Below are 25,616 nucleotides of genomic sequence, written 5' to 3' on the forward strand. Positions count from 1 at the left end.
GGTTTCAGGATCACTGTGGAGAATTGGGAGAAGAGAGTGTAGTGTGTGCCTGATTTTGTTGAGGTGGGGATGATATTGGGTGATGAGTGCAGGTGGGTTGGTGGCAGCAGGTTCCTTGGTGGTAGTGGTGTGTGAGGCAGCTCGTGATATTTGTTTCGTGACCAGGATGGAGGGATATCCACGGTTGACCAGGGCCTGGTGTAGGCGGAGGTTGTAATTCTCATGGGAGGTGGGTGAAGTGTTCAGGCGCTGTCCCCTGGGGGCCAGAGAAAATGGAATGGCTTTTTTGGTGTGGAACGGAACCCCCACACATGCGAACACCTTAATGCCGGATGGTCGATATTTCGGCCAGAAGCTAGCGGCGGCAATTAACGTGCAATTTCTTAAGAACTACACACCATATTTCAGTTCTGTCTTTTTTGATCTTTTGTATACACATGAAGGTATGACATACTCAAATTTCAAAACAATATATCCATTGTTACTACTATTAACAAGCGAAGTTTGAAAAAGTCCTTTGTTTCCCTTGGTTTCCCATTGTTACAGCCATATTGTTATGGGATAGATTTCTCAAAGTGGCTATAACTTGTAAAGTTCTGCATCTTTTTGAAAAATTTAAATTCTACAAGCAAGAATGAGTAAAACGCAACATTTTAAGCAATGTCTTGCGAATGAGTAAAAAAGAACATTTTAAGCAATGTCTTGCAATCAAGGATTTAGGCGGGACGCGGGGGAAAAGGCCCGGATTGTCGAAATTTGCCCCGGCCACATGTTAGCACATGGCAGCAATTAACGTGCCATTTCTTGAAAACTATACACTATATTACAGTTCTGTCTTTGATATTCATTAGCTTTCATCTAAAGGTATAATATACTCGATTTACAAAACAAGATATCTAGTGTTATTATTATTAATAAGTGCCGTTTGAGAAAGCCCTTTGTTTCCCTTCTGTTGCTATAGGAAAATTGAAGATGATAAACTGTAACTGCTAACCATTGCATCTTTTTGAACAACTTAAATTCTAAATGCAAGAATGAGTAAAAAGCAACATTTTAATTAATATCCGACAATTAAGAGTTTAGGGGGAAGCAGGGACAAAGGTCCAAAGTTCAAAATTTTCCGTAATTACATAACATTTCCGAACCCCGTAATTTCCATTTTTTTTCAAAGTTGCAGCACGTGGATGATATATGCTCATAGAATAGTCTTTTGTTGTGCTTCCCTCCAAATTTGGTACATCCAGCGTCCATAGGGCCAAACCTAGAAGCGAAATTCCAGACATTGTCCCAAAGTGGGCAACACTGCCACTTTATATAATGTTATACTTTTACTCAAGAAGTATCAGTCTGATTTCAACAAAACTTTGCACGGTTGTAGGAATGTACCACCGCTACATACTACATTTTTATCATTCACTTTGGTCTATTTAGGGGAGCACAATACACTTTCTTCTTCGTTTAACACTAATTACACAGTGCAACAAATTGGAACTTTGTGTCTTGCCGCGAGATGAAAGAAGGTGTTCTTTACTAAATCAAGTACGCTGATTACGAAAATGAAATCAGAAATGTTCCATCACGTACCAATTTTTCTGGAAAAGATATGCTACATGTACCACTTAGCCTATATTCCATATAGTAAGTATTATATTGTAATTCACGAAAAACAAAGTAGCAACTTTCACGACACTTGGAAACGACTCCATTACAGTACAGGAGGAACCTGTAGCTGGATAAAATACATATCATGGAACAAAATTAATTGTTTGTATTACAAAACATAGAAAAGGTACGAGAAATCTGCAAAAAGCTTGAAATGTATTTATAAGTTAGAAACATGTCCTGGAAACTTTCCGTTTGTGGGTGGATGGTGAAACTTCTTGTAGGAGTGTCCAGCAGTAATCTGCCAAAAGGTTTGGTGACCATCTTCCCTTATATCGTCTTTCCATGGCAGCGGTATCTTGGTGAAATCGCTCACCATGTTCGTCACTCACATCTCCGAGATTAGGCGGGAAAAAATCCAAATGAGAATGCAGGAAATGTACTTTGAAAGAAATGTTGCACCCCATAGCCTTGTAACAGTCCAGCATTTATTCTGTCAGTTCTCTGTAATTGTCAGGCCTGACGTTACCGAAGAAATTGTTGCATACATCTTTAAAGGCAAGCCAAGCTGCCTTCTCAGTATCTGGCAGCAACTCTTCAAAGGTTATGTCATTCATCAAGTCACGAATCTGAGGACCAATGAAAATACCTTCTTTAATTTTTGCAGTACTAATCGCAGAAAATTTGGACAGTAAAAATTTAATACCCTGCCATCTTTGTCCATTGCTTTCACAAAATTCTTCATGAAGCCCAATTTCAGATGGAGCGGTGGTAACAGACTCTATTTTTGTAAACAATGGGTTCATACCAATTCTGTCTGTGACAATGGCTGTGATGTAGATAGCGTGTAATCAAGATCTTCATGATCTATTGGTTGGTCACTACCATCGCCTGTTTCATCTTCCAGTGTCCATTCCGTTGGTGGTTTTGGAACTGGGAGAGAATCGAAATGCGGAACTGGGCGCACTGCAGATTCCAAATTTGGATATGAAACTGTGTGTTTTGATTTACTTGAGATTCCAGTTAGTTTCATTAAACAAAAGTAATCTGTTATGTGGTCTCTAGGTTCCCTCCACAACTGTGGTATGGCAAATGGCATAGGTGGGTGGGTTCCACGCAACCAGCCTCTTAAATAGCAAGAGTAACGTGAGCAACAGTTCTGTGGTGCCCAACACTTACCCTCATCTACTTTTGATTCAAAATACAACTCGTACGCCTTTTTGACAAGCAGGGAAATGGGATGTCTTTGGGACTTCGTCGTAAACTCACCACACACATAACAGAAAAGGTTTGGTAAATTAACACACATCCTAGACATCGCTGAACACAAGAAACACGCGAACACACACAAACAGTATTCTTCACGTTAGGGGTTTTACATGACACACACTGCAGGAACAGACACTGCGTGATCTCACTAGCAACTGACTGATGCAAATAACTGCAACTCCATTATACCTTACTATACCTCAACCAAGTGGCTATCTATCCCTTCTCTCTCCACCCCCTCCCCTATGCACTGTCGAGCCCTAGTAACAGGCTGTGCTGATAAGTGCCGCGACAACAATAACATGCAGTCGTGCGCTGATAAAATTGAGTTTTCAGAGAAAAGTTTAGGTGATAGTGAAAAACGGTTTTCACTATCGTCATCAGGGCACTGAACTCCATAGGAATCACATGTTTTTGTTCTGCGGCAATTTTCATTGTCGCACAGTGTTATTGGGAGAGACAATGCATAAATTTTACCTCCCCTAAAAGCCCCCTCTTTAAGAAAGACAACAACAACAAAAAAATCATCTGTCTACGATAATTAGATCTTGAGATATGATTTCTTTTGTACTTCGCAGAAAGTTTGAAAAGCGCATGCTTGAAAATGTGCTGACGTGAACGAGAATACAGGCACGCATGAGGTCAGGCGGCTAAAGGTTAATGTAGTAGACGGTCTCTAGACAGACAGACAGAATCCCCCCACTGGAAATTTCTTATATACCACACTGCTCATCTATGAAAATATTATCACAAAATATATAACTTTTAGAGTGATAGAAACATATCTTACCTCATTCGCTGTGTTGTGAGTCCCCACTATACGGATAAAAACCACCGGCCTCTTTTCGAAGCGAAGGGTCTGCCATGATCTGCAACTCTCTCTCGTTTTGTCTGCCACCAATTCCCAGTCCCACATGTTGACCGACACCTCGACGTAGTAGCTGTAACTTCTATCATCACAGTCCCACAGCAACAACCTGCAAGAGTCAACCACTTGTCAGAAACGGCATCATAACGAAATATCGAGTTCTCAGTTCAAATGTGAGGAATGACCCATTGCCACACCAGTGGTCAGTTTTTAGCCTATTAGCTTTTTAATCAAGGAAGCCGAGGTTCAATTCCCTGATAGATCACACTTGAATGGTTCAGATTCAATTTTATTGACTGTGGGTCCCGTCCCAATTAAGCTGTGGGCTAAAGTGAACTTTCAAAATAAACTTTGACCTGAATATTTCTATTCTGGGTGTATAACGGCACTTTTTTTTACCTTTCTGAACTTAATAGCATTAAGAAGAAATGGTAAAATGGTGAAGTAGAAGAAAAATCAAACAATGAACTGCATGTTAACCACTCCACCATGGAGTTCTTCTACTCATTTTGCTGGAATATCACTATTAACCGACTTATAAACATTTTTAACCTTTAAATTTTGTGAGGTGCAGGGTATGACATGGTAGTTACCATAATATGTGACTCTGGAAACATTACAGCTCAAGTAATATTCCGAAGATTCATGTGCACTGGTACATGAGCTTTAAAAGTTGTCACGAGTAATTTGAGCAATGCCATGCACTTCTGTATTATTAACGCGTGTGTATGTGTGGTGTGTTTCTGGCATTTAAAAAATATTTTTTCTCAGAGTAAAAATGACAAGTGTGAGGAAGTACAGTGGAACCTCATTTTCATATTTTTAAGGTGATGTTCTTTGTTACAACACAACTTTAACCATTATGCTGTTTGAAGTCGAAATATTGGAGTAAAGTTTTCTCACTACAGCGATGTTCATTAACCATGGAAACTGCAGGCTGTTGCTGCAAGTGGTTCAATAAAAATCTGTATCAAATCGGTTTCGCAATGTGAACTGACAAGGACAATCGGTTTTAAAAATAGCTGCAAAACAAGATGAAGAACGTATTTGTGGGACTACTCACTACTAAGAAAAAGTTGTTTCAGAAAATTGATAAACTCTTCTTTGGCCGATTTAAAAAATCTGAAATTTTAGAATTGTATTTAAAACCTTTCTACCTGCACTCTACTTAAATTTCATCATGATTGGATCACTAGTTTTTTATTTATACAATTTCAAAGAGTGGTAGTTTGGAAAACACAAAAAAAAACTGCCACTTTTTTTATTCTCCCGACAATAAAAAAATTGAAGACATACTCAAAAAAAATGGTTGCCATAGATTAATATGGTAATGCAGAATTGAATAAGCTAAATTTTTATGTAATTTGTTTATGTGTAGGTCTACTGGTTAATTTTTAATTTGAGTCCAAATTCGAGTATCCATAATTTTTAATAACTGGAGCTGAAATGTCATAGGTACATTTATACTGTCTACATGCACACACAGTTACCAGATTATGACCATTAATCTAAATGATAAGATATGAAGTACTGACCTCATAGAGTCCACCATGTACGGCTGCCCCAACTGCACTAAAATCGATCCACTTCCCAGCTGATGGCAGGTATAGCCAGAATCCCAGTCATAATTCTTGACGTCGCCATTCAACAAGGCATTCCTACTTCGACTTACTCCTTCGATGACAGATGCACTTTTCTCGATTGTTGCAACGTTTTGTTTTGGAACTGAAATTTATGGGGGGGAAAAAAGAGAGAATTAAGCTACTAAGCTCAAACTTTAATTTATTCCTGAACAAATGTCAATACTACATATTCTAAAGTCCTGCACCCTGGCTGTGTGGTTTTAAGGCTCAGCTTACGGGTACGGGATGCATGCAGGTTCGAGTCTCCTGGGGGAAGATTAAAAACTTTTATCCTGAGATTTCAGTGTGTGTGTGGGCCACACACCATTGTGAGGAAATTGGGGAGCTACGGATGAGTAGTGTAACCCAGTCATGGAAAACTACAACGACTGGGGGTTCATCGTGCTGAGCACGTGTCACCCCATAAGTGGTTGGATGATTGTCCACCTCTGCTGACGCATGTGGGAGTGAGACTGACAGTGACAGGTAAGTACTGGCCCAAAAGGGTTCTTGTGCCATGAGTTAAGTTATATATTCTAAAACTACAGTACAGTATAAATATTTGCTATTGTTGCTCACAAATATCAATGTGATTTCTATAACAAACAATTTAAACAGCCTAATACATTATTCCAAAGAACAGGAGCACACTACACTATGTCTTGAAAACCTGTGAAGCATAGCCATACATGATACAGAAAAGAAGAAAGTTAGTTGGCGAAGCAAAGCAAAGTGCACTGCTGCAAATGGCTGGTAGCTGCAGCCACAGTTTACTCTCCACACAGTGCTATGCCCCAACGTAAGTTTCAGACATCAGAAAAATGGAATTGTATTGAAGATTTCAACAAATAATAGTACAAAATAAAAAAAATATATGTGGACAGACATGGACTAGGGGAAGGAAGGAAAATAGCCAGTTATTTGTAGACCTTTGTGCATAAAATGATCTAATCATAGGTGGAACGATTTTCCCCCACAAAAAAATCCATAAAGTGACATGGGTGTCACCTAATCACGTGACAGAAAATCAAAGTAATCATGTTTGTATTACCCGTAAATGGAAAAGATCCCTTCTTGATGTAAGAAATTAAAAAAAGCAAGCATTGGTGACCACCACTTGGTAATTGCAGTCCTTAAACTTCGTATAAAGGCAGCAAATAAAAAGTTTCTAAAAATAGGGAAGAAGTTTGATGTGAAAAGTTAAATAACAAAGAAATAAAAAATAGTTTTGCTTTGGAATCGAAAAATGTTTGAAAAGTTTGCAAATGGAGGAAGATAAGATCTAGAAGAAAGAGAGGCGGGATATAATAGAGAAAAATGGAAGGAGAACAAGACAATTCGATAGAAGCAAGTGAAAACTTTTAAGCATATAGAGAAAGTAATCTGAAAAACTGGATGTCAACTGACACATGGGATAAAATTTAAGCTAGGAAAATGAAGAAAGAAGACTTAAATACTGTAAAAACAAGAAACCAAAAAAAGTTGCCTAGAGAAACAGTGTAAGGATTTTGACTGGGAGGTTGAAGAAGAGTGCATGGATAGAACAACACACTATCAAAGCAACAATATAAGAAAAAAGTACCAGTCAATGATAAGAATGGCAGACTATTAACAGATAAAGAGCAAATGAAGAGATGGAAAGAGCACTTCCAATGTTGCAGCATAGCAGTAGAGTGCGATGAGAATCCCTTTCTGCTGCCCCTAGCTCTTGGGTGCATAATTTCAATGTACTGGATGCAATGATCTCACTAAAGTCAGACGTTAAATATGAGCTGTGCAAGATCGTTGCACTTTCGTTCTCATGTACAAGGCTGGCATGGAAAGAAAATAAAACTAATGACAGTTGTCTAAACATTAGGCGATGTGAGCATTTTACTAGACCCACACTAACTCTCAGTAGTTTTAAAAATTCTAGAAAACTCAGCACCTTTCACAAATCTTTTGTGTCACCTAAAATTGAATACTGTTCTCCGATCTGGTCTATGGCATGCCCCTCAAATTCAGATAAGACTAAATTCCGTCCTAAATTTCTTCCTGGCCATTGTTCGACACCGAATTCCGTCCACAAAACACTTGCATAAGTCCATCCTCCTGCAAATGTTAAATATCCAAACTCCACAAGAGAGACATAGACTGGCTGACCATATATTTCTACATAAAATAGTGAATGGCAACCTCAGAAGTGACCGCCTTCTTCAGGAAATTCACTTTCGTGTGCCTGCCCGCTCAACAAGAAGCACTCAACTTTTTGCTTCTCAGAAGCCGAGATTGTGCCTCATCCAGCGCTCTCTGTTCCATAGACTGCCCAGTTAATACTGTATAATAATCTAGGAAGCCAAATAGACATTTTTGAAAATCTGGACTGTTTTAGAAGAAAGTTAGCTAAAAGTATGCAAGTCTCTTAACCACATGTAATTTTTCTATGTTATTATTTTTGTTGTATTATGTTATTATTTTTTTTGTCCTTATGTTCTATAAAATCGTTCCAATGTAAAATGGCTACACTGTATTTGGAATCTTCTATTAAATAAATAAATTAGAATTTCATCATCAGAGCTCCAAATTATTAATAAAATAATTTTACACCACTGAGGCCTGGTTTCAATTCCCAGGGGGCCTCCGGTGGGAATTTTTCTGACGATGCTACTACAAAGAGCAGTTCTGGGTACACACAGCCTCCAATGGATACCTGAGAGGAGGGGGGGGGGGGGGGTAATCCAGATCCTGGTGCTTATCACATCATCTCCAGTATGGAAATAAATGTTGCCCTATCTCCACACCCCTATGTATTGTCAAGGCACAGTGCAGTATGTAGGGGACAGCTTAGCTTTACCACACACATTCCCACATATTATTGCTTATCTGAAAAGGGTAAAAGGTAATGCTATCCGCTGTGCACTGCATCACACAATAAAGGCCCATCTTAATATCGACCATAGTGGAGGTGATGCGACCAACACCATACGTCTGCTGCCTTTAGCCCCAACCCAACTCAGCTTAAAGGTACCAATTGTTTGGAGACTGGGTGAGCCCCTTTGTACAGGAACAGTCAGAAAATATTCCCAGCCCAAGACTAGTTTTACTGGAACATAAGTTCCAAATCAATTCTTGATTGATTGATTTCTTAGCATCCTGTGATAATCATTAAGAGGCAGAAGCATGAAAACTTGCTCAGGCTGAAGGTTCCACAAAATCAATCTTAAAAAAATTAAATTTTCTCACTTGCGGCCTTATCAGACAAGCACTGATGAAATTCTTACTGAATACTTACCAACTAGCCCCTTCTCCAGCTCAAATGATGCATTGGTGTACATGGCTTCAAAAGAAACCACATGGAACACTTTATTGACAGTATTATTTGTCCCAACAATTCTTATGTATCGAACAACTCTAGGATCGAAGGACAAATACTGCCATGATCTACAGAAATAGCGAGTGTAGTCCACCACTCTCACCCAGTCCTTCTGATCCATGGAAACTTCGATGTAATACGAGTAGGACCTGAAAATAATGGAAGATAAATGAAAATTATTTCTTGAATGTTCCCATAACCACTGTTTCACAATACAATAAATATTAGGGATGGCCCAATATGAAATTTTGTCCGATACCGATAAAGTATAGATATAAAATTTACTGATACCGATAACCGATATTATAGAGATCCGACATAAAATTAGAAATGGTCATTGACCTCCTTAATAAATTGTATCAAGGTGCAAAAGAAGTTGCACATTTAGACATTTACTCTTTTATTAAGTAGAGCATGGAGGTTATCCATAAAAATTACAACAAAATGGCAGAATTTTGCACTAAATTATCAGATATTTATTGATATATCGGATCGGTAAAATCGGTAATTTTACCGATAAGCCGATATGCCTATATCGGCCAATACCGATAGAGCACCAATTAATCGGTCCCATCCCTAATAAATATGAACACAACATGACAGAGCATCCCTCAGCTTGCTATCAACCTTCAACTTTCCTATTTATTTTACCTTTTAACTAACATTTTACACTTCTTGGAAAGCATGAAGAAGGTCTTGGAAACAGGGCTGTCCACAACCAGAACCACTTATTCTTTTGCATTTTTCTTATAAATTAAAATTGCAACTGCACATTAATACAGAGAAAACTACAAGATAATGTGTAAACATTTTGGCATGAAGACCCAAGTTGACAGGTGAATTATAAGCAATTTCATTTTCCTATGGAAGTTGAGCAGGAATAAACTGTCAATGCCCTGAGTTTATTAGAAACTGTAAGCTATAATCAGGCACATATGTAGAACTATATTTCAGGAGGGGTTCAAACCAAGTGTTTCACATGTAATCATAATAAACAGGGGCAGAAAAATACAGGGTGCCGAGTCACCATGGTGCCTCAATTTTTTAGTTCAGTTCTACTTTCTTTTTAATATATATATATATATTTTTCAAGTTCGCTTACAGAAATTTCCATTACAGTCCTTTTTTAAACAAAATAACAAGTGCAGTATGTGTTTTAAATGCTTGTTTTTTCTATATCATGTGCATCATTAAATCGGAATAACAAACATGTCACTGTGATTTTTTTCACTCCTGCCAGCCAAATTTTAAAATCTGCAACAATATGGCAGAGTCATATATTAGAACATATTGCATAATTATTCTCGCTCTTACCAGTTGAGTCTTCTTTAGGAAGGCCACTAAGGCAAAATAAATAATTACTTTTAATCCAATCTTGCATTAATTAATAAATTAAACACTTTAAGATCACATTTCCTAGCTTATCTTTTTTGGATTCATGGTCTTGGCTCATATTTGTAAAAAAAAAAAAAATATATATATATGCTGGATCCTGAGAATAACGGGATGGCACTTGCATTATTTTAGTTTTGACTACTTCTGATAATAATGATCATCATGATGACGACAATGATAAAGTTTATAATATCATCCCCTAGTAAGTCTACATCATCTGCATATGCTAACAACTGAGTCACTCTGTTTAATTTTAGTCCATCATTAATTTCTTTTACCTTCCTAACAGCATATTCTAAGGCAAAATTAAGGAGCAATGGAGTCTATGTATGGCATATTATGTTCAACATAATTGGGAAATGTATTCTGTGCTAAACAAATAAATAATAACAATTTCATGTGGCGAAGTGGTTAGCATAGCATGCCTCGATGTTAGGAGTCCCAGGTTTGAATGTTAGCCTGGGCATAGGTATTCTTTATGCAAAAAGTTTGTTTTAAGTACACTTTATACAGGACTGGACCTACAGTTTAAAGTGGGAACCCAACCACTGTGCAAAATGCATCCACTGGAAACCCAACCTGGTGCTATTTGATTAAACAGCATTACCACATCATGCATAAAACATGCATTTTACCCATTTATAACCATTTTCTGGCAACAATCAACACTTCCGGCTGTTACAGTGATTGCAAAAACTTAGGTTCCCTACTTATAACATACAAATATCATCTAAAAGGTTGGCAGATAATATTTCAAAGACATGTATTACCGTATATCTTTATCCCAAAGCAGCAACTTAACATGGTTTATGATGCACTGCATTCCAAGTTTGATGAGGATACCCTGCTCAGCATTGTCGTTGATTGCGTGCCGCGTGAATCCTCTCTCCATGTCGTAGTTATTGCAGTCCCCATCCAGGAGTGCAGCCCGCATCTCCCCTTGTAATACTTGCGTTCCGTGCCTTGGATGAGCAACGTTCTCTTCAGCCACTAAAATGAGTGCAGTAGTGAGTCCAACAGTTATACATCACACAATCATACAGCTTTCATAATGTTCAAAAAGCAATACAGCGAAACTCTGATTTCAGGCTCTCAGATTTTACATTTTCCTGCAATATGCATTTTGTATGGTCCAAGTGCAACAAAATGTTACAAAATGTTAACAAATTTTATATTTTTCTCGTAAGTTTTTTCACTCTTGACCTTGAAAAACACAATTTCAAGGTTCCACTGCATTTTTTGTCTTCTTGAAGTCACAGTTCACATGTGTCATTCCTTTTCACATGCATTTTTATAAGGGTTGTTAAAGGTTCAGGAATTCTAAATAAATTCAATTCTGGTCCGGGAGAGAAAATCAGCAAGAGTAAATGGGTTCTAGACCGTAAAAAACCTTTCTCTCTGTAAAGTACTTCAATTCTGGCCCAGAACATTTTTTCCGGATCAATTTAAATACGAAACAAGTTCCGTACTGAAATGAAACAATACGCAACTTAGACAGAATTTAAATTGTGCGAGAAAAGAAGGTTCCGATCCTGTTACAGAACCCATTAGAATTCATGGGTTCCAGGACATTTAACCACCTTGATTTCTATCCCTCGGTGTGCAATCACACGGATAGGAAGGAGCTCCTCCTCTAGTGGCCATTTCAACAGCTTTTATAAAAACTGGAGCTGACCTGATACCAGTGTATCAGTATCACAAAGTATCTGTTCGATTTCATTTAGGAATATTGGCCAATACTTTTCGTTTGCAGGGTCTGCAAAAATGCCATGTGACTAGGGTCCTCTTTTTCCCAGACATGTCCTTCATTTTAGCATGTCCGGCGTCCGGGAGGAATTTGAAAAAGCTCATGTCCTACATTTTGAGCGTCACATAATTTATATTAAGAAAATGTATGTTTCAGTCATTGAACATAAAAAAATCATGCAAGTCTATAGACTGCAGTTCCCCACTTAATAGTGACATTTATTTTGATTGAGACAAAAAAAAAAGATGAAAAAAGAAAGAAAACAAAAGTTTGATGTGCTAGAACAAAGACCAAAGCAATAATCAACAGTTTTGGGGCCACACTCAGTTCGGCACCCGAGTGGAATTTCTTACTTTGGCATTTATCGCAATGCAAGTAATCCTACACAGTGTTTCCAATTCTTCTTCATTATTTTCATTTTAAAACAGGCAATACAGAACAAAGTTAATGAACTAAAAACCACCCAAAATTAAACTTTCAAAACCATTCCAAGGAGGAGCTTTCGTTCTTGGATATCTAGGTTGTAGCAAAGCCCGGAAACTAAAATTCAGAAGTAAAATCTATTAGAAAATGTGCATACAATTGCTGATTTGGATGAGAAGAATGGCATTTCACACATGATGATCCTCACATGTACTGTTTAGTACCGATTATAAGTCTGGGAATTTTGTATTTAAGAAATCATGAAAAAATCATTATATAAGACATAAATTAATAGAACATTTACAAGTAAGTTTCGCGGATATAACTTTAGTAACTCGCTTACGTCTTATATTATCAACCGCGTTGCTTATTCCCCTCAAAATGATAAAAATCATTATTTTTAAAATTGAAAATGTGTCAATTTTGGATTTTTGCTAACATGTTCTGGTATAATGTGTATTATTTACTGCGAATGGTTTATATCCTGCATTTTGACTTAAAAGTCCTACATTTTGGGATAGCATGTCCTAACAGAGTTAGGTGGTAGAGCAGACCAAGGCTGAATCTCACTCTGTAGTAAATAAAAATACTTTTCTATTCTATTCCTTTTCATGATAGTGATCTGGTAACCATACACGTGACACTTGCATGGAAGTAATGTAAAATTTGAAGTTTTCATTGATCTTGTACCAACATTATATGAAAAAACTGTATTTTGTGATTACATAACAGGTATTCTCATATTCTGATGACATTTTTTAATGCTTCAAAGCAAAACTCTCATAAGTTGATGCTTATAATTAGACGCATGCATATTTAGTTTTTGACGAAAACACGAAATGTGAATTAACACATTGTAATGTTAATTTTTCATATTTCTGAAAGGTGAGAGGCACATTTTCCTACCCTGTCTTGTCACGAAATAATGCGAAATGAACTACAAAATGTGAAAGACTCTTAAACATGAAATTCAGAGTTCATTTACAGACACGATAAATTCTGCTGTAAATATTTGAGAAGAAAAAATGGACCCCTTTATACACAGGGTGGCTAACAAACAAGCAGAAATGAAATTCCCTGACTTTTCCAGGTTCTCCAGGACAAAATTTACATTTTTCCCTGACAATTATAAACTAAATAAACTAAAAATCTGATATTCTTGTTTTATTTATGCCTAATCGGTAGGGATCTTCATTTTTCATCATTTTTTTTCTAAATTGGTGCCCATCAATCAAACTCACATTACAGAAACCGATATATTATGACTCCAAAAATTCTCAGTCTTATATTTCCCAAAATTAGTGTTTCTATTTCAGATCATTTTCCTGCCAAATATACCAAAACGTACACAGTATTTGTGGAAATCTACACAGGTATCAGTATCCATATTGGCTCAATTGGATTAGCCGTAACAAAAACTAGTTTTGTTGCTCTTGAGTTGCACGAGAAACCACCACTACAAGACAAGAGTAACTGCGAGGTATGCACCATCAACATACGGGGAACTGGCACGTTCTTTATGAAAGCTTTACTAGCACTGATAAGAAATTTACCAATATTTTAAACATCTATCTACCTCTCATCCAAAATTCAAGAAAATACTTACTTAAGTATCCTCGATATTTTAATTCTGTGTCACGACATTCGGTGCGTGCCTGTATCGCATCTAATATACAATCTGGACTGACAATCCCCGCTGGACGAACAACGGTCAGCAGCTCTGTTAGAGACATAAGGGGTAGTCTCACGGCTTCCAGGATGCTCTGGGAATCTTCCTCAGGATTGTGTTGGGCCCACTGGCAAACAGCTCGGAAAATTTCCACCTCTGGTGCACAGAACGAATCCCTAGTAATTAATTCTTTCAGTGAACTCTGGAAAAAACAAAAAATGAACTTCATTACATTATGGTAATGATGAGCATGTTACAAAGAGAATATGTTTGTCTAACATAGCAGTTTAAAGATATGACGGAAGTTCGCCGCAATTTTTCTTTTAATGGAATTACAGTAGAACGACATTTATCCACAGTTCATTATCCACAACGTCAGTTATCTGCAAACTCAAAAAAGCAAGATTCAGTTTTGAACAAATTTAAGCAATTTCTTCAATAGTACATTGGATCTGATGTGTTTTAGTGTTGTTTTTTTTAAATGGACCGGCAACTCTGCAGAAGGAAAGTTGAGTAATGGACTCTGCAACAATTAAACTGAAGGGGTGGGAACACCTGCCAAGCAAATTTGAATTCGTCAACCTAACATTGTGATCAGAAACTAGCAGTACAGTACAGTACAGTACTGTTTTTTAAGAGTGCTTCTTTGTGTGAAGAACTCAGGATTTGTGTTGTTTTGTAGTAGCCATGGCCTCTCCAAGTGGTGATGAAGTTAAATGGAGTTCCAATGTTCTATCAATTGGAAAAAAAGGTAGAGATTATCAAATGGCTCGATAAAGGTGAGAGTGTAGAATGTCTTGCCACAAGTTTTGGGATTGGAAGGGACGATGGTTTATGATATAAAAACCCGAAAAGATGAAATTCTGAAATTTGTGTCAAAGTTAGATAGTGAAGAAGGTTCCAAAAAAAGAAGAACTATGAGAACAGCACAGGATGAAAAGCTGGAAGAAGCTGTGTATCTATGGTTCATTCAAAGAAGAAGTAAGGGAGATCCTGTTTCTGGGCCTTTATTATGTGAGAAACTGGTGCAATTGAATGAGAAACTCGGTGGTTTGGTCAATTTTAAGAAAAGAAAAACTAAAAAGTCATACACATGCGTGAGTGAGTAACTTATCACAACCTTGTGCAAGGAATTCTAGACTGGATCAATACTAGTATGTGTAGGTGAACAATAGACAGTATGTCCCAAAAGTCATATACATTTGTTATGTTGAAGCATGGCAAATGAGAATGAAAGGCATGGTGTGTTAAAAGTAGTATCTATTTTTTTTATTGGTAACCAAGTAGTCAGTTTTTTTATAGCTAAGAAATTATTTTGAGTAGAAATAAATATGATAGCACATATTTACAAAGGCATAGATGATACATAGATGTGAAGAATGAGAGAGTCACAGAACAATTTTAGTTTAATTTACTAGACTAGACTAGTCTCTCACATAGGATGCCTCAAAAGTTTTTTCTTAATATATTAGTAACCAAAATAATATTTAAGAAACTACCTTAGGTATAAGCAAAGCAGGGTGTTTTAAAAATAACTAGTAATCAAGTAGTCAGTAGTTTTCATATCTAAAAAAAAACTACCTTGGCACCATTCTCAAACAAGACTAAACCACCTGCTTAGAGCATAACCCCAAGTACACTCTCAACCAATCAACAGTGTGTCACATGCCTCTGAGGGTAGAATATTCCCAAGCTAGATACTGTACGTATATTACGAGTGTGTTGTCATTTTCTCATGTCTTTTGTCTTCTTGTACTGTATATGTATGTACCTAGTACTGTGTACTGTATGTATAAAATAAACCTGCACTGTACGTGCTTTTCTTTGTTAAATAAACACATCTTTGATTATCCTCAAAAATCGTTATCCGCATAACCTTCGGTCCCAATTAATGCGGATAAACAACGTTCTACTGTATATAGCTTTTCCTTTGTATGCAGCCAAGCAAAATTCACAAAATTTCAAACAAATTAGGAACAATATACACAAGCAGGGTGGCTACAAACAAGGAGAAATAAAATTCCCTGACTCTTCCAGGTTTCCCAGGGCAAAATTTATGTTTTTCCCCTGTCAATTACAAACTAAACTAAATCAATGTTTCTGCAAATGGAAATAATAATCTCATACAGATCCAGGTATGGATTTGTTAAGTACCAATATTACCTTCTTTGAAATTGACTTAATTTCTCTATTCTCTATGATTTGAATTCAAACTGCAAAATAGTGAATTTGGAAAATTATTACAATTCACAAGCTAGGGAAGTATTACGGAATTTTATCATACAGAGTAAGTTTAAAATAAAACACTTGATTATTTTTAAAGTTACGACTAAATGAGATTAGTGTGATGAGTGATTGATTAAGAAATACAATTTGTAATTTATCAGTCTCCTCATACATTCTTGGCATTATATGTTGATATTTCCACTGAGGTTTGGAAGCCTCTGTTTGCAAGAACCATGAGTGCGGACTCATTTTTCGATGCATAAATCTACTTCTCTGTTCTCTGTAAAGCAAACAATTTAACTCTTGCATATAAGTGAAACAATTAAATTGTACAAAATAAATTGTCATATTTTCTTACATTATCCATGGATTTCTGCTTCAGTACAGTATATCCAAGTGAAGTACTGTGAAACTGACAACATGCAGTTATACCAGCATTGCTGACGAAAAGGGTATGTAGGTATTAGAAATTTATCGCAAGCAATTTATAGAATTGCATTGTATAGTTACCTGATTTAGCTAACTAAACATTAAAACAGGAACACTCTGTTAATAACAGCTTCTGAAAGTTCATATATGAGAGGCATCCAGAAAAAAGCTCCAAAGGCATGTGTACACAGCACTAGTGGCCAGAGAGCGACACACACATGCGGGCAGGAAGAAGTGGCATGTAGCTGTAATCTGGTACAGTCGCAATGCTGCAGTTTTAGGACAGTTCTAGATTAAATATTGCAGCTCTCATACAGTCTCCCACCAATTGTGCTGTAGCCTACGTGTAGTAATCAGATATTTGCACGCACAGAATTTGGCACAGAGCCACCAGCAATCTTGTAAGGTGTGCTGACCGGACGTCGTGAGTGAGAGTATGGTCAGACTATGGAGCAGACAGTGACGGTAGATACGCACTCGATCTCCTGTTAGAACCCTGCCACTTTGCTCTGTGATGCAAATTGTTTTGATAGTAGTTGAAAAAATCGTGGGAAATACATGATTTAATGTGGCTGTTGGAATTATTCCATGTATAACAGGCATTATAGTTTACTCTTGAATAAAATGTTGGAAAACTTGCACGTTCTATGTACACAAATATGGCACATAAGCCTAAAAAAGTAAGAATGTTGGATTTCAAGGAATTTTTCGTTGTTTTAGGACCTTTTTTTAAAAAAAATCACTAAAAACGCCAACAATTCGCATTTTATGCCAAATTTGCATTGCAAAAAATGTGTCCAGACATCACTGCACATTCATAAACACAACTTCGCAGCAATTAACATTTTTCACGGTTTTCGTGTTTGTGAAAAATCAAGGTATTTGGAAATTACTGTCTGGGCACCCCTCGTATAAATCTGTAAATGAAAAGTGAAAATTTAGGAGGGCTGGCAGAGAAAAGTCAATTCTTGAAGAAAGTGATATGCTTTTATGATTGAATGATTTGAGTAAATATGATATTAAAATATTTACGTATTTATTATTAGTATTTTATTTCATAATATTAACATTAACTTCACTCAGTGAGAGTTTAATGACCATCTCTCACAAGTTGAAACAGACAGGACAGAGAGTGGCGTTAATTTCATTGTAATATACTATGCAGCAGTAAATTTGAGGTTGGGAGCATGCACTTCGCCAATTTTTTATAACGTTTGCCAATGCAGATTTTTGTTTCACTTTTTCGTGATAGTATTAAATATATATCCCTATTTGTTGGATTATTCTTGATATTCAAGAATTGTGCAATGTCATTGTAAATGTATGATAATTTGTGTGAAACCAGTAATACGTCAGGATGATGAAAGAAAACCTTCGTAAGCACAAAAGGTAAAGGTAAAGTGTTCCCCTGTGCTTAGCACCACGCCATGAAGGCATATAGGGGGTGTGGGGGTAACGCCCCGCACTGCTACATTAAATAAGGTGAAGTGAGCCAGAAGAATAATACAATTCCAGCAACATATTAGCAGTCTAAAGCTCTTGTTTATGCATGCGATTTCTGTTGGATGTTGCCTTCCGAAGACATCCAACAAAAATCAATTCCATGAGTGTGTCATGCATGCAATTTCTGTCGCATATTGTAGTGAGATACTTTGTCAAGTGGCGATATTCGACAAAAAACGTATGTATCAATGGAGCCTCTTTGTTTCTATGTTCCTTTAGTTTGTCCAACAAAATGCATTACTACGACGTCCGACAACTATCTAACGGCGCCACCTGCTCCCATCCCCTACATCTGTTGACAGTTCTGTCCCCTTGCTACTCTCCCATACGGACAAGAAAAAATGATAATTCAATGCATTTTCCACTAAATATTTAGAGGCTTAACACATTTTTCTGCCCCTCCGGAAATTTCTCTCTCACTCTCCTCCCGCCATCACTGGTTTTTGGCATCGTGGTTGTGTTGTGCATAAAAGGGGCCCAAAAGTTGAGACTGAAATTTAGCAACAAGATTTCCTGTTCCTGTGCAGAGTTCCATAACAATATCTTTTAAAAAAAAAAAGTCGATCAAGACAAAATTCCCTAACATTTCCCTGACTTTTTTGACACCTCAAATTCCCTGACTTTTCCCAGTTTTCAAGGTTTTCCAGGTCTGTCGCCACCTGACAAGAATTTCATGTTACATATTTGCAAAAAATTTGAGGTACACATGGGCTGTTCAAAAAAAGACTGGACGCATGCTTGTCCCCTTCGAAGTAGCAATGGAGTGCTTACATTGTTTCTGCCAATCTTCGGATGCCTCCTGGAACGCGATTTTGGGGATAGCTCTCACCTGTGTTGTCGCGTTCTGCTGAATTTTGTCTACACGTTCAAAATGATGTCTTTTGATAGTTTTTTTTTTCAATTGTGGAAAGACAAAAAAAATCCGCTGGTGCCAAGTCTGGAGAGTAAGGTGGGTGGGTAATGGCAGTTATCACATGAGGAATCAAAAAATGGCCAACAAGCAGTGATGTGTGACTTGGTACATTGTCATGGTGCTTCAACCAACTCTTGCTTAATAATGCACCAAACAGCGTCGATGTGTTCATCGTTTTTGATGTCGAAGGTCATCCCGATCTTTAATCTTCCTCGATCTTGTTTCTGAAACGCTGAAACCACTCATGACACTGCAATCGGTTCATACAGTCCCTGCCAAAGGGTTGTTGAAACATTTACCAAGTTTCACTTAAAGATTTCCCCGGTTTAAAGCAAAATTTCATATTATTATGCAGACATGTCATTTTTAGCATCTCTGGACTATAATTTGATAGACTATTTACGAAGTCTGAGCAGGATTGGAATTGCTTTCCATTCCATTTAAAAATACATGTTGCATGGGTTTATAACAAGTCAAATCTCCAGTTACAAAAATCCACATAATGTTACACTTAAACTTGAAATATTAAAAAAATCAAGATTCAGCATTTAAAAAATGTACAGTTCATTCAAAACTATTTCCTAACTACCAGATATATTTCGCAAGTTCCATTAATAATAGGCTTTGTGTAACCCAAATAAAAATTGTGATTTTTTTTCTTCAGTTGTAGCTCAGGGCATTCTATTTTTCTGGTGGTATAAAACAGTATTACATACCAGCATATTTTTCATAGCTGAGAATTAAAAACTAACATGTAAGAATATATGAATACCACAGTACTTTCTGCTACTCTTGCTGTAAAGTCTTATGATTATTGTAATTAGTGCTGCAATAAGCAGGGGTGAAAAAATACAAGGCACCTGGTCGCTGTAGCACCTGAATTTTCAAATTCACTTCTAAAAATATATTTTTTAAATATTTAGAGTTCATTTAAGGAAATGTCCATTACCTTTCTTTAAATAACAAGTACAGTGTGATGTCTGTATTACATGTATCATTTACTCAAAATAACAAACATGCCATTATACGAGTTTTTTTGTTTTTTTTTAAATTAGGGGCCATTTGCACTCACGTTGACAACACTGCGTGCTTGGCGTTCTGCGCATGTGCATTAGTTACCAACATGCCTTGCATGTAAACAGATGCCATTTGCACGTTGTAAAATGCTTGGTGTGGTTGTGGTGGACAATAGAAGTGATGCAGGTGATTGAAAATACCACTGAGTGTGAGATACAATCAGTGATCAGGTTTTGACCGCGAAAAACGTGAAAGCAGCAGACATTTATCGCCAGTTACGTGAGGTGTATGGTGAGAATGTCATTGTTGAAGGCAAGATGCGTAAGTGGGTAAGTCTGTTTAAGGCGGTCGCATGAATGTTCATGAAGAACCATGAGCAGGATGCCACACATCATCCCCCACAAAAGGGAAGTTCATGCAAGTGACCTCCACCAAGAAACTCATGCTCACTGTCTTCTGGGACAGGTTCGGGGTGCTTCTGATTGAGTATCTGCCGAATGGACAAACAGTTAATGCAGCCGTGTATTGCAACACTCTCAAGAAACTTCGCCGAGCAATACAGAATAAACGACGAGGAATGCTGTCTTCCGGTATCATGTTGCTGCACGACAACGCATGGGCACACACTGCAGCTGCCACACAGTTGCTCATTGACTCATTTGTAGAGGCACATATTTTTGGTAAATAAAAAGATAAAATTTCGGTACAAAAACTGAGTCAATTTCGGGTTCAAAAGCGGTAAATAAAATAAAATATTGGTGTTATAGCGGTGAAAAAATGGATGAAAAGTGGTATGTAAAAAGACATATTGGTTTTAAAATTGTGAAAATAATCCTAAATTTGATTTAAAAACCACTTATTCCACAGAATTAACATTTCACTTCTAATAGCACATTTATGTAGTTATCAGAGTATTAAGTTTATTTGTGTGTAAAGGAGTTCATTTTTGCTTCTCCAATATTAACAGCAGAATTAATCAATTTTCCGAGAATTGCATAACTCTCAGGATAATTCAGATCTCAGAAGGTGTCGCGTCGGTGAATAAACCCTGAATTTCGTGTTTAAGAGTTAATTTCGCTTTTTGCAGTTCATTTCGCATTATTTCGTGACAAAATATGGTCACAAAATGCACCTCACACCTTTCAAAAACATGAAAAATTAACACTACAATGTGTTTTTTCAAATTTCGTATTTTCGTCAAAAACGAAATATGCATGCCCCTACTCATTTGGCTGGCAGTGGATGGACCACCCTCCGTACAGTCCAGATCTCACCCCTAGACATCATCACCTATTCCTCTACTTGAAGACTTTCCTCACTGGGAAGCGATTCAACAGCGCCGATGAAGCCAAACAGACCATGACGAATTGGCTGTCTGACCTGGTGGCAGATTTCTTTGATGAGGGTCTACAAAAGCTCATCTACCGCTACGACAAGTGTCTCAACAACTATGGGAATTACGTTGAGAAGTAGCTGAATGTACACATGAACAGCCACAGAGATAATTAAATTTCTTCCTTTGCATGCTTTCGTTTTATTTCAAAACGGCCCCTAATTAAAAAAAAAAAAAAACACGTACATCTTTGCACTGTTACTAGTTGATTTTAAAATCTCCAGCAATATGAAAGGGTCAGACATATATTAGAATGTATTTCATAGTTATTCATGCTAACTACAGAATTTGTATTAATGTCCAGATATTATTGGAATGGTTAAATCAAGAAGACTTAGGTGGCAAGCCATGTGGCACAAATGGGAGAGGAAAGAAAAGTTTACAGGATTCTTGTTGGGAAACCTGATGGTAAGAGACCAGTAGGAAGGCAAAAACGAAAATTGAGGGATAACCTTGAGATGGACCTGACGGAAATTGGTAGGGATGGAAAAGAGTGTGGATTGATCTTTCCCAGGATAGGGACAGATGGAAGGCCTGAGTTGCAGCAGCCATAAACCTTCGGATTTAAGAAGGTTAGATAGTTAGTTAATTATTAATGCTGTTGCCAGCAGAGCCTTCTTTAGGAAGGCCACTCCAGTGGTGGAAGAATTAATTGCTTTTAAACCAATCTTGTGTTAATTAATAAACTAAATGTTTTAAGTCCAAGTTTCAAAATGCGTAGCTTTATCTTAGTTGTATTCATGGCCTTCTTAAACCATATTTTGAAAAGAAAGGAAAAAAAAAAAAAAAAAAAAAAAAAGATGGCTCCTGAGAAAAAGGGGCTGGTGGTTGAATTATTTCTGCTTTTGTCTACGCTCGGCAACAACAAACAACTTCAGAAGAGTAGCCGAACATTTTTTCCCAGGAAAAAAGCACTAGTTGAATGTATTAATAAAATTATTCCAGAAATGTACTCACAGCTGAAAGTGATAAGAAATTGTCATTGTTTATGATATCCAGTGCGTGACGATCCATGAATGAACAGCAGAACCTCATCAGAAAGTGAAGCTGATACAAGCGGGCAGCATCATACACCATGCACACATTACGTATGTTGAGAATTTCCCGTAAGTAATCGGACACTGCAGCTTCAAGATCAACAAATCCATAGAGATGTGCCAATCCAAGAATATCCAGGATAACGTCCTCCTACAATACAATATGACAGTGCATTACAACAAAAGTTAATGTATAACACAGGCAAAAGTGTCCCAAATCAAGACAGAAAGAGTATCTACACATATGTTTGATGCAGGATGTCCCAAAAGAACTGATACCATAATCATAAGAATTTCTGATAATATCGATACATGACCACTACAATAATTTGAATCGATTGATTGAATTAGATTATTTTACATCATTTATCTGCCACTTTTGGCTAATTGCAATGATGATGATGAGTGATGATATGATGAAACTGATGAAGGGACACTCACAAAGAACACCCATGCCCTAGCTGGGATTTGAACCCTGGACTCCTGGCATCATAGGAGACACTGCTAACCACTCCACCATGGAGCTCGGCTGTAGAAAATTGAAGTTTAAGCATAAGTACAGTTTATTCAAAAATATTTCCTACCACCTACACCACATTAATCTACTCAAGTTGTACATAAAATATTCATACATCCCACAAATCAATAGAAAATTATGTCCACGGCCATTTAAAACCTTTAAAAGATGGTAGTACCATTTTATGCTTGTAAAGTATCTCTAGACAGATTTTCAAACATGCACTTTTCAAATGAATAGTCATTTATGAACAAATCAGTGTAAAACATTCTGTTTTACTTAAAAGGGCTGGATCCAACCATTATTTGTAGTCTATCGGTAAACAAGGTACTTGCATTTCATAGGTAGATATTGGTTGTGTATACATGGCCTAAAAAACAAAAGGTTTGGCCCCTATCTTGGTCAATGTTTACATTTTTTTCGAAAACATTTTACAGCGAAACCTCCATTTTACATTTTTCAGGAAACCAAGCTGAAGAAACTTAAAATGCAGGAAATTTTATAACATTTTGCAATGTTGGAACCATCAAGACTGAATGCATAATGTGGAAAAAAGTAAAAACCAGGAACATAAAATTTGGTGCCACTGTATTTTTGAAAAAAAAATAAGGTTTTTTCAGTGTTCTTTTTTGACACACACAAGTATCTGACCTACATAGCTGCACGGCTAGAACCAAAGTTGCATATTTAAATAAATTATTTCTTTATGATGACCTACTGAGCAATTTTCAACTAGAAGCTGTATGTATGTAGCGGTGCTACATCTTACAATTGTTCCCTTCACTTTGCATTTTTGTGGGTGAACTACACTCATATGTTTTCTTATATAAAGTAACAAAGTTTTTCTGATAAAAATTGGGCATAAGACATAATTTCCCAGCGGGGTGTAAGGGGTGACCTTCCACGTAGGCGCCCAAAAGTCAACCTCACTTCCCCGTAGTGCACCCTGGACTAAAGACTAACGAGGCTCTGGTGACTGGCACTATGGCCAGTATAATTTTGTATGTGTTGTCCTGTTTGTTGTCCTTGTGTGTGCTGAGTGCCCATTTACGGCCTCAGCTTTTAACAGAAGTCAGAACATTTTAACATTTTTAGTTATGCAACGCTAGAGTTGTTATTTGTAATGATAAGGGGCTTGCCCCCGTATAATGTGACGGGAGCAAAATAGCCTAAGTGCTGACGCTCCCAAAATTTTAAATTCAAATTCAAATAATTTCCCAGCCTCTATGCAAGCATTGGTCAGCCTTTTTCCACTGTAAATGTCTGTATTTAGTAAAGGGTCCTTATAGCATTTCCTAATGAAATGCCATTACATATTGTTATGGCAAATGCCAGTGACGTTCACTCAGGAGTAGAAAATGTAGCAGTAGTTATCTTACAAGTACAGAGTAGAGGAAGTACAAGAAAAGAACAAAATCCTTGACACATCAATCATGTAATGACGGTATGCTTTAAATTACTTCTATATCTCTGGACTGTGTTGTGCAAAAACATATTAAACACTTGGAATACATACCTTTTTATTGGCCAAACTCATGTGACCTGTGTATATGTATTTCAGGAGTCCTTTGAAGGCTCCAACTGATGTTCCCTTCAATTCTATTTCAGTCTGCTGCGATTCACGCATTCCTCCAAACAAAAGAGCTCTGAAAAGGATACACACAAATTAATTATGTGTTGATTAGGTCTGATATACGAGGTGTCTACAAATAATTGGATTGGTTTCAAATATTATTTGTAACTATTAGATGTAATTTGTTCGAATGTGATGTTAGAGGACAAAAGTATTTCACAAAGTCTTGTTTCCTGTTGCATATGTTGTACGTTTCTGCCTCCTGTTGTTAGAGCGCAGCAGTAGTTGGCAACTAACAGCGAGAAAGCATATGCTGTATTCGAATTTCATCCAAGTCGCTCGGTGACAACGGTTCAACGGCGATTTAGAACGAAGTTCAGTAAAGATCCATTCAGTGCGAACTCCATACAGATGGTATGAACAGTTTATAGCTACAGGATGCTTCTGTAAAGGAAAATCAATGGGTCATCTTCTAGTGCCTGAAGAAACTGTTGACCGTGTACGGCCCAGTTTCATGCATAGCCCCAAAAAGTCAACGTCGAGAGCAACCAAGGAATTGGATGTTCCACGAGCGACCGTATGGAAGAACTTACAGAAACAGCTGAAGCAGAAGCCACACCGCTTGCAGTTGCTGCAATTACTAAAACCCGAGGACAAAGTCATTCTTTGCTTTCAGTTTTGTACACAATTGCAAAAGCTTATGGAAGAGCATGATGACATCTTTTATACACATGTGTTCAGTGATGAAGCTACATTTTGTCTTAGTGGCACAATGTGCGAATCTGGGGAACCAATAGTGGTTTTTTGCTTATGTTTATGAAACTCACACGAAGATCACTTAGTACACTTTATTTTTTACAATAAGTGTTTGCTATTTCTCTTGTAGTCTATGGTTGTTACAAGCATAAAAATACAGTTTTTGTTGTGACGTTTTCCTGAAACATCACATCAAAAATTTTTACGCTTGTAACAACCTGACTACAATAGAAATATTTCAAAAGATGCCTCAAATCCATTATCAGAAGGTATATAAATATTCCTGCAAGTTACAAGCTGTCTCA

General features: G+C 37.1%; 1 protein-coding gene across 2 annotated transcripts in view; it reads right to left on the bottom strand.

Moving 5' to 3' along the window:
* Positions 1-25,616, bottom strand: part of BTBD9 (BTB (POZ) domain containing 9) — an 83,312-nt gene that overhangs the window by 11,277 nt on the left and 46,419 nt on the right. For both annotated transcript variants that reach the window (XM_083114042.1, XM_083114040.1), the window contains exons 3-9: positions 24,499-24,628; positions 22,386-22,616; positions 13,885-14,149; positions 10,879-11,098; positions 8,633-8,862; positions 5,275-5,464; positions 3,662-3,848 (exon numbers count right to left, since the gene is read on the bottom strand). In XM_083114042.1, coding sequence (XP_082970168.1) covers positions 3,662-3,848; positions 5,275-5,464; positions 8,633-8,862; positions 10,879-11,098; positions 13,885-14,149; positions 22,386-22,616; positions 24,499-24,628 — 1,453 coding nt within the window. The remainder of the gene's footprint in view (positions 1-3,661; positions 3,849-5,274; positions 5,465-8,632; positions 8,863-10,878; positions 11,099-13,884; positions 14,150-22,385; positions 22,617-24,498; positions 24,629-25,616) is intronic.

This window comes from Lepisma saccharinum, chromosome 28 (genome assembly GCF_977018435.1).
Source record: "Lepisma saccharinum chromosome 28, izLepSacc3.1, whole genome shotgun sequence".
Lineage (NCBI taxonomy): Eukaryota > Metazoa > Arthropoda > Insecta > Zygentoma > Lepismatidae > Lepisma > Lepisma saccharinum.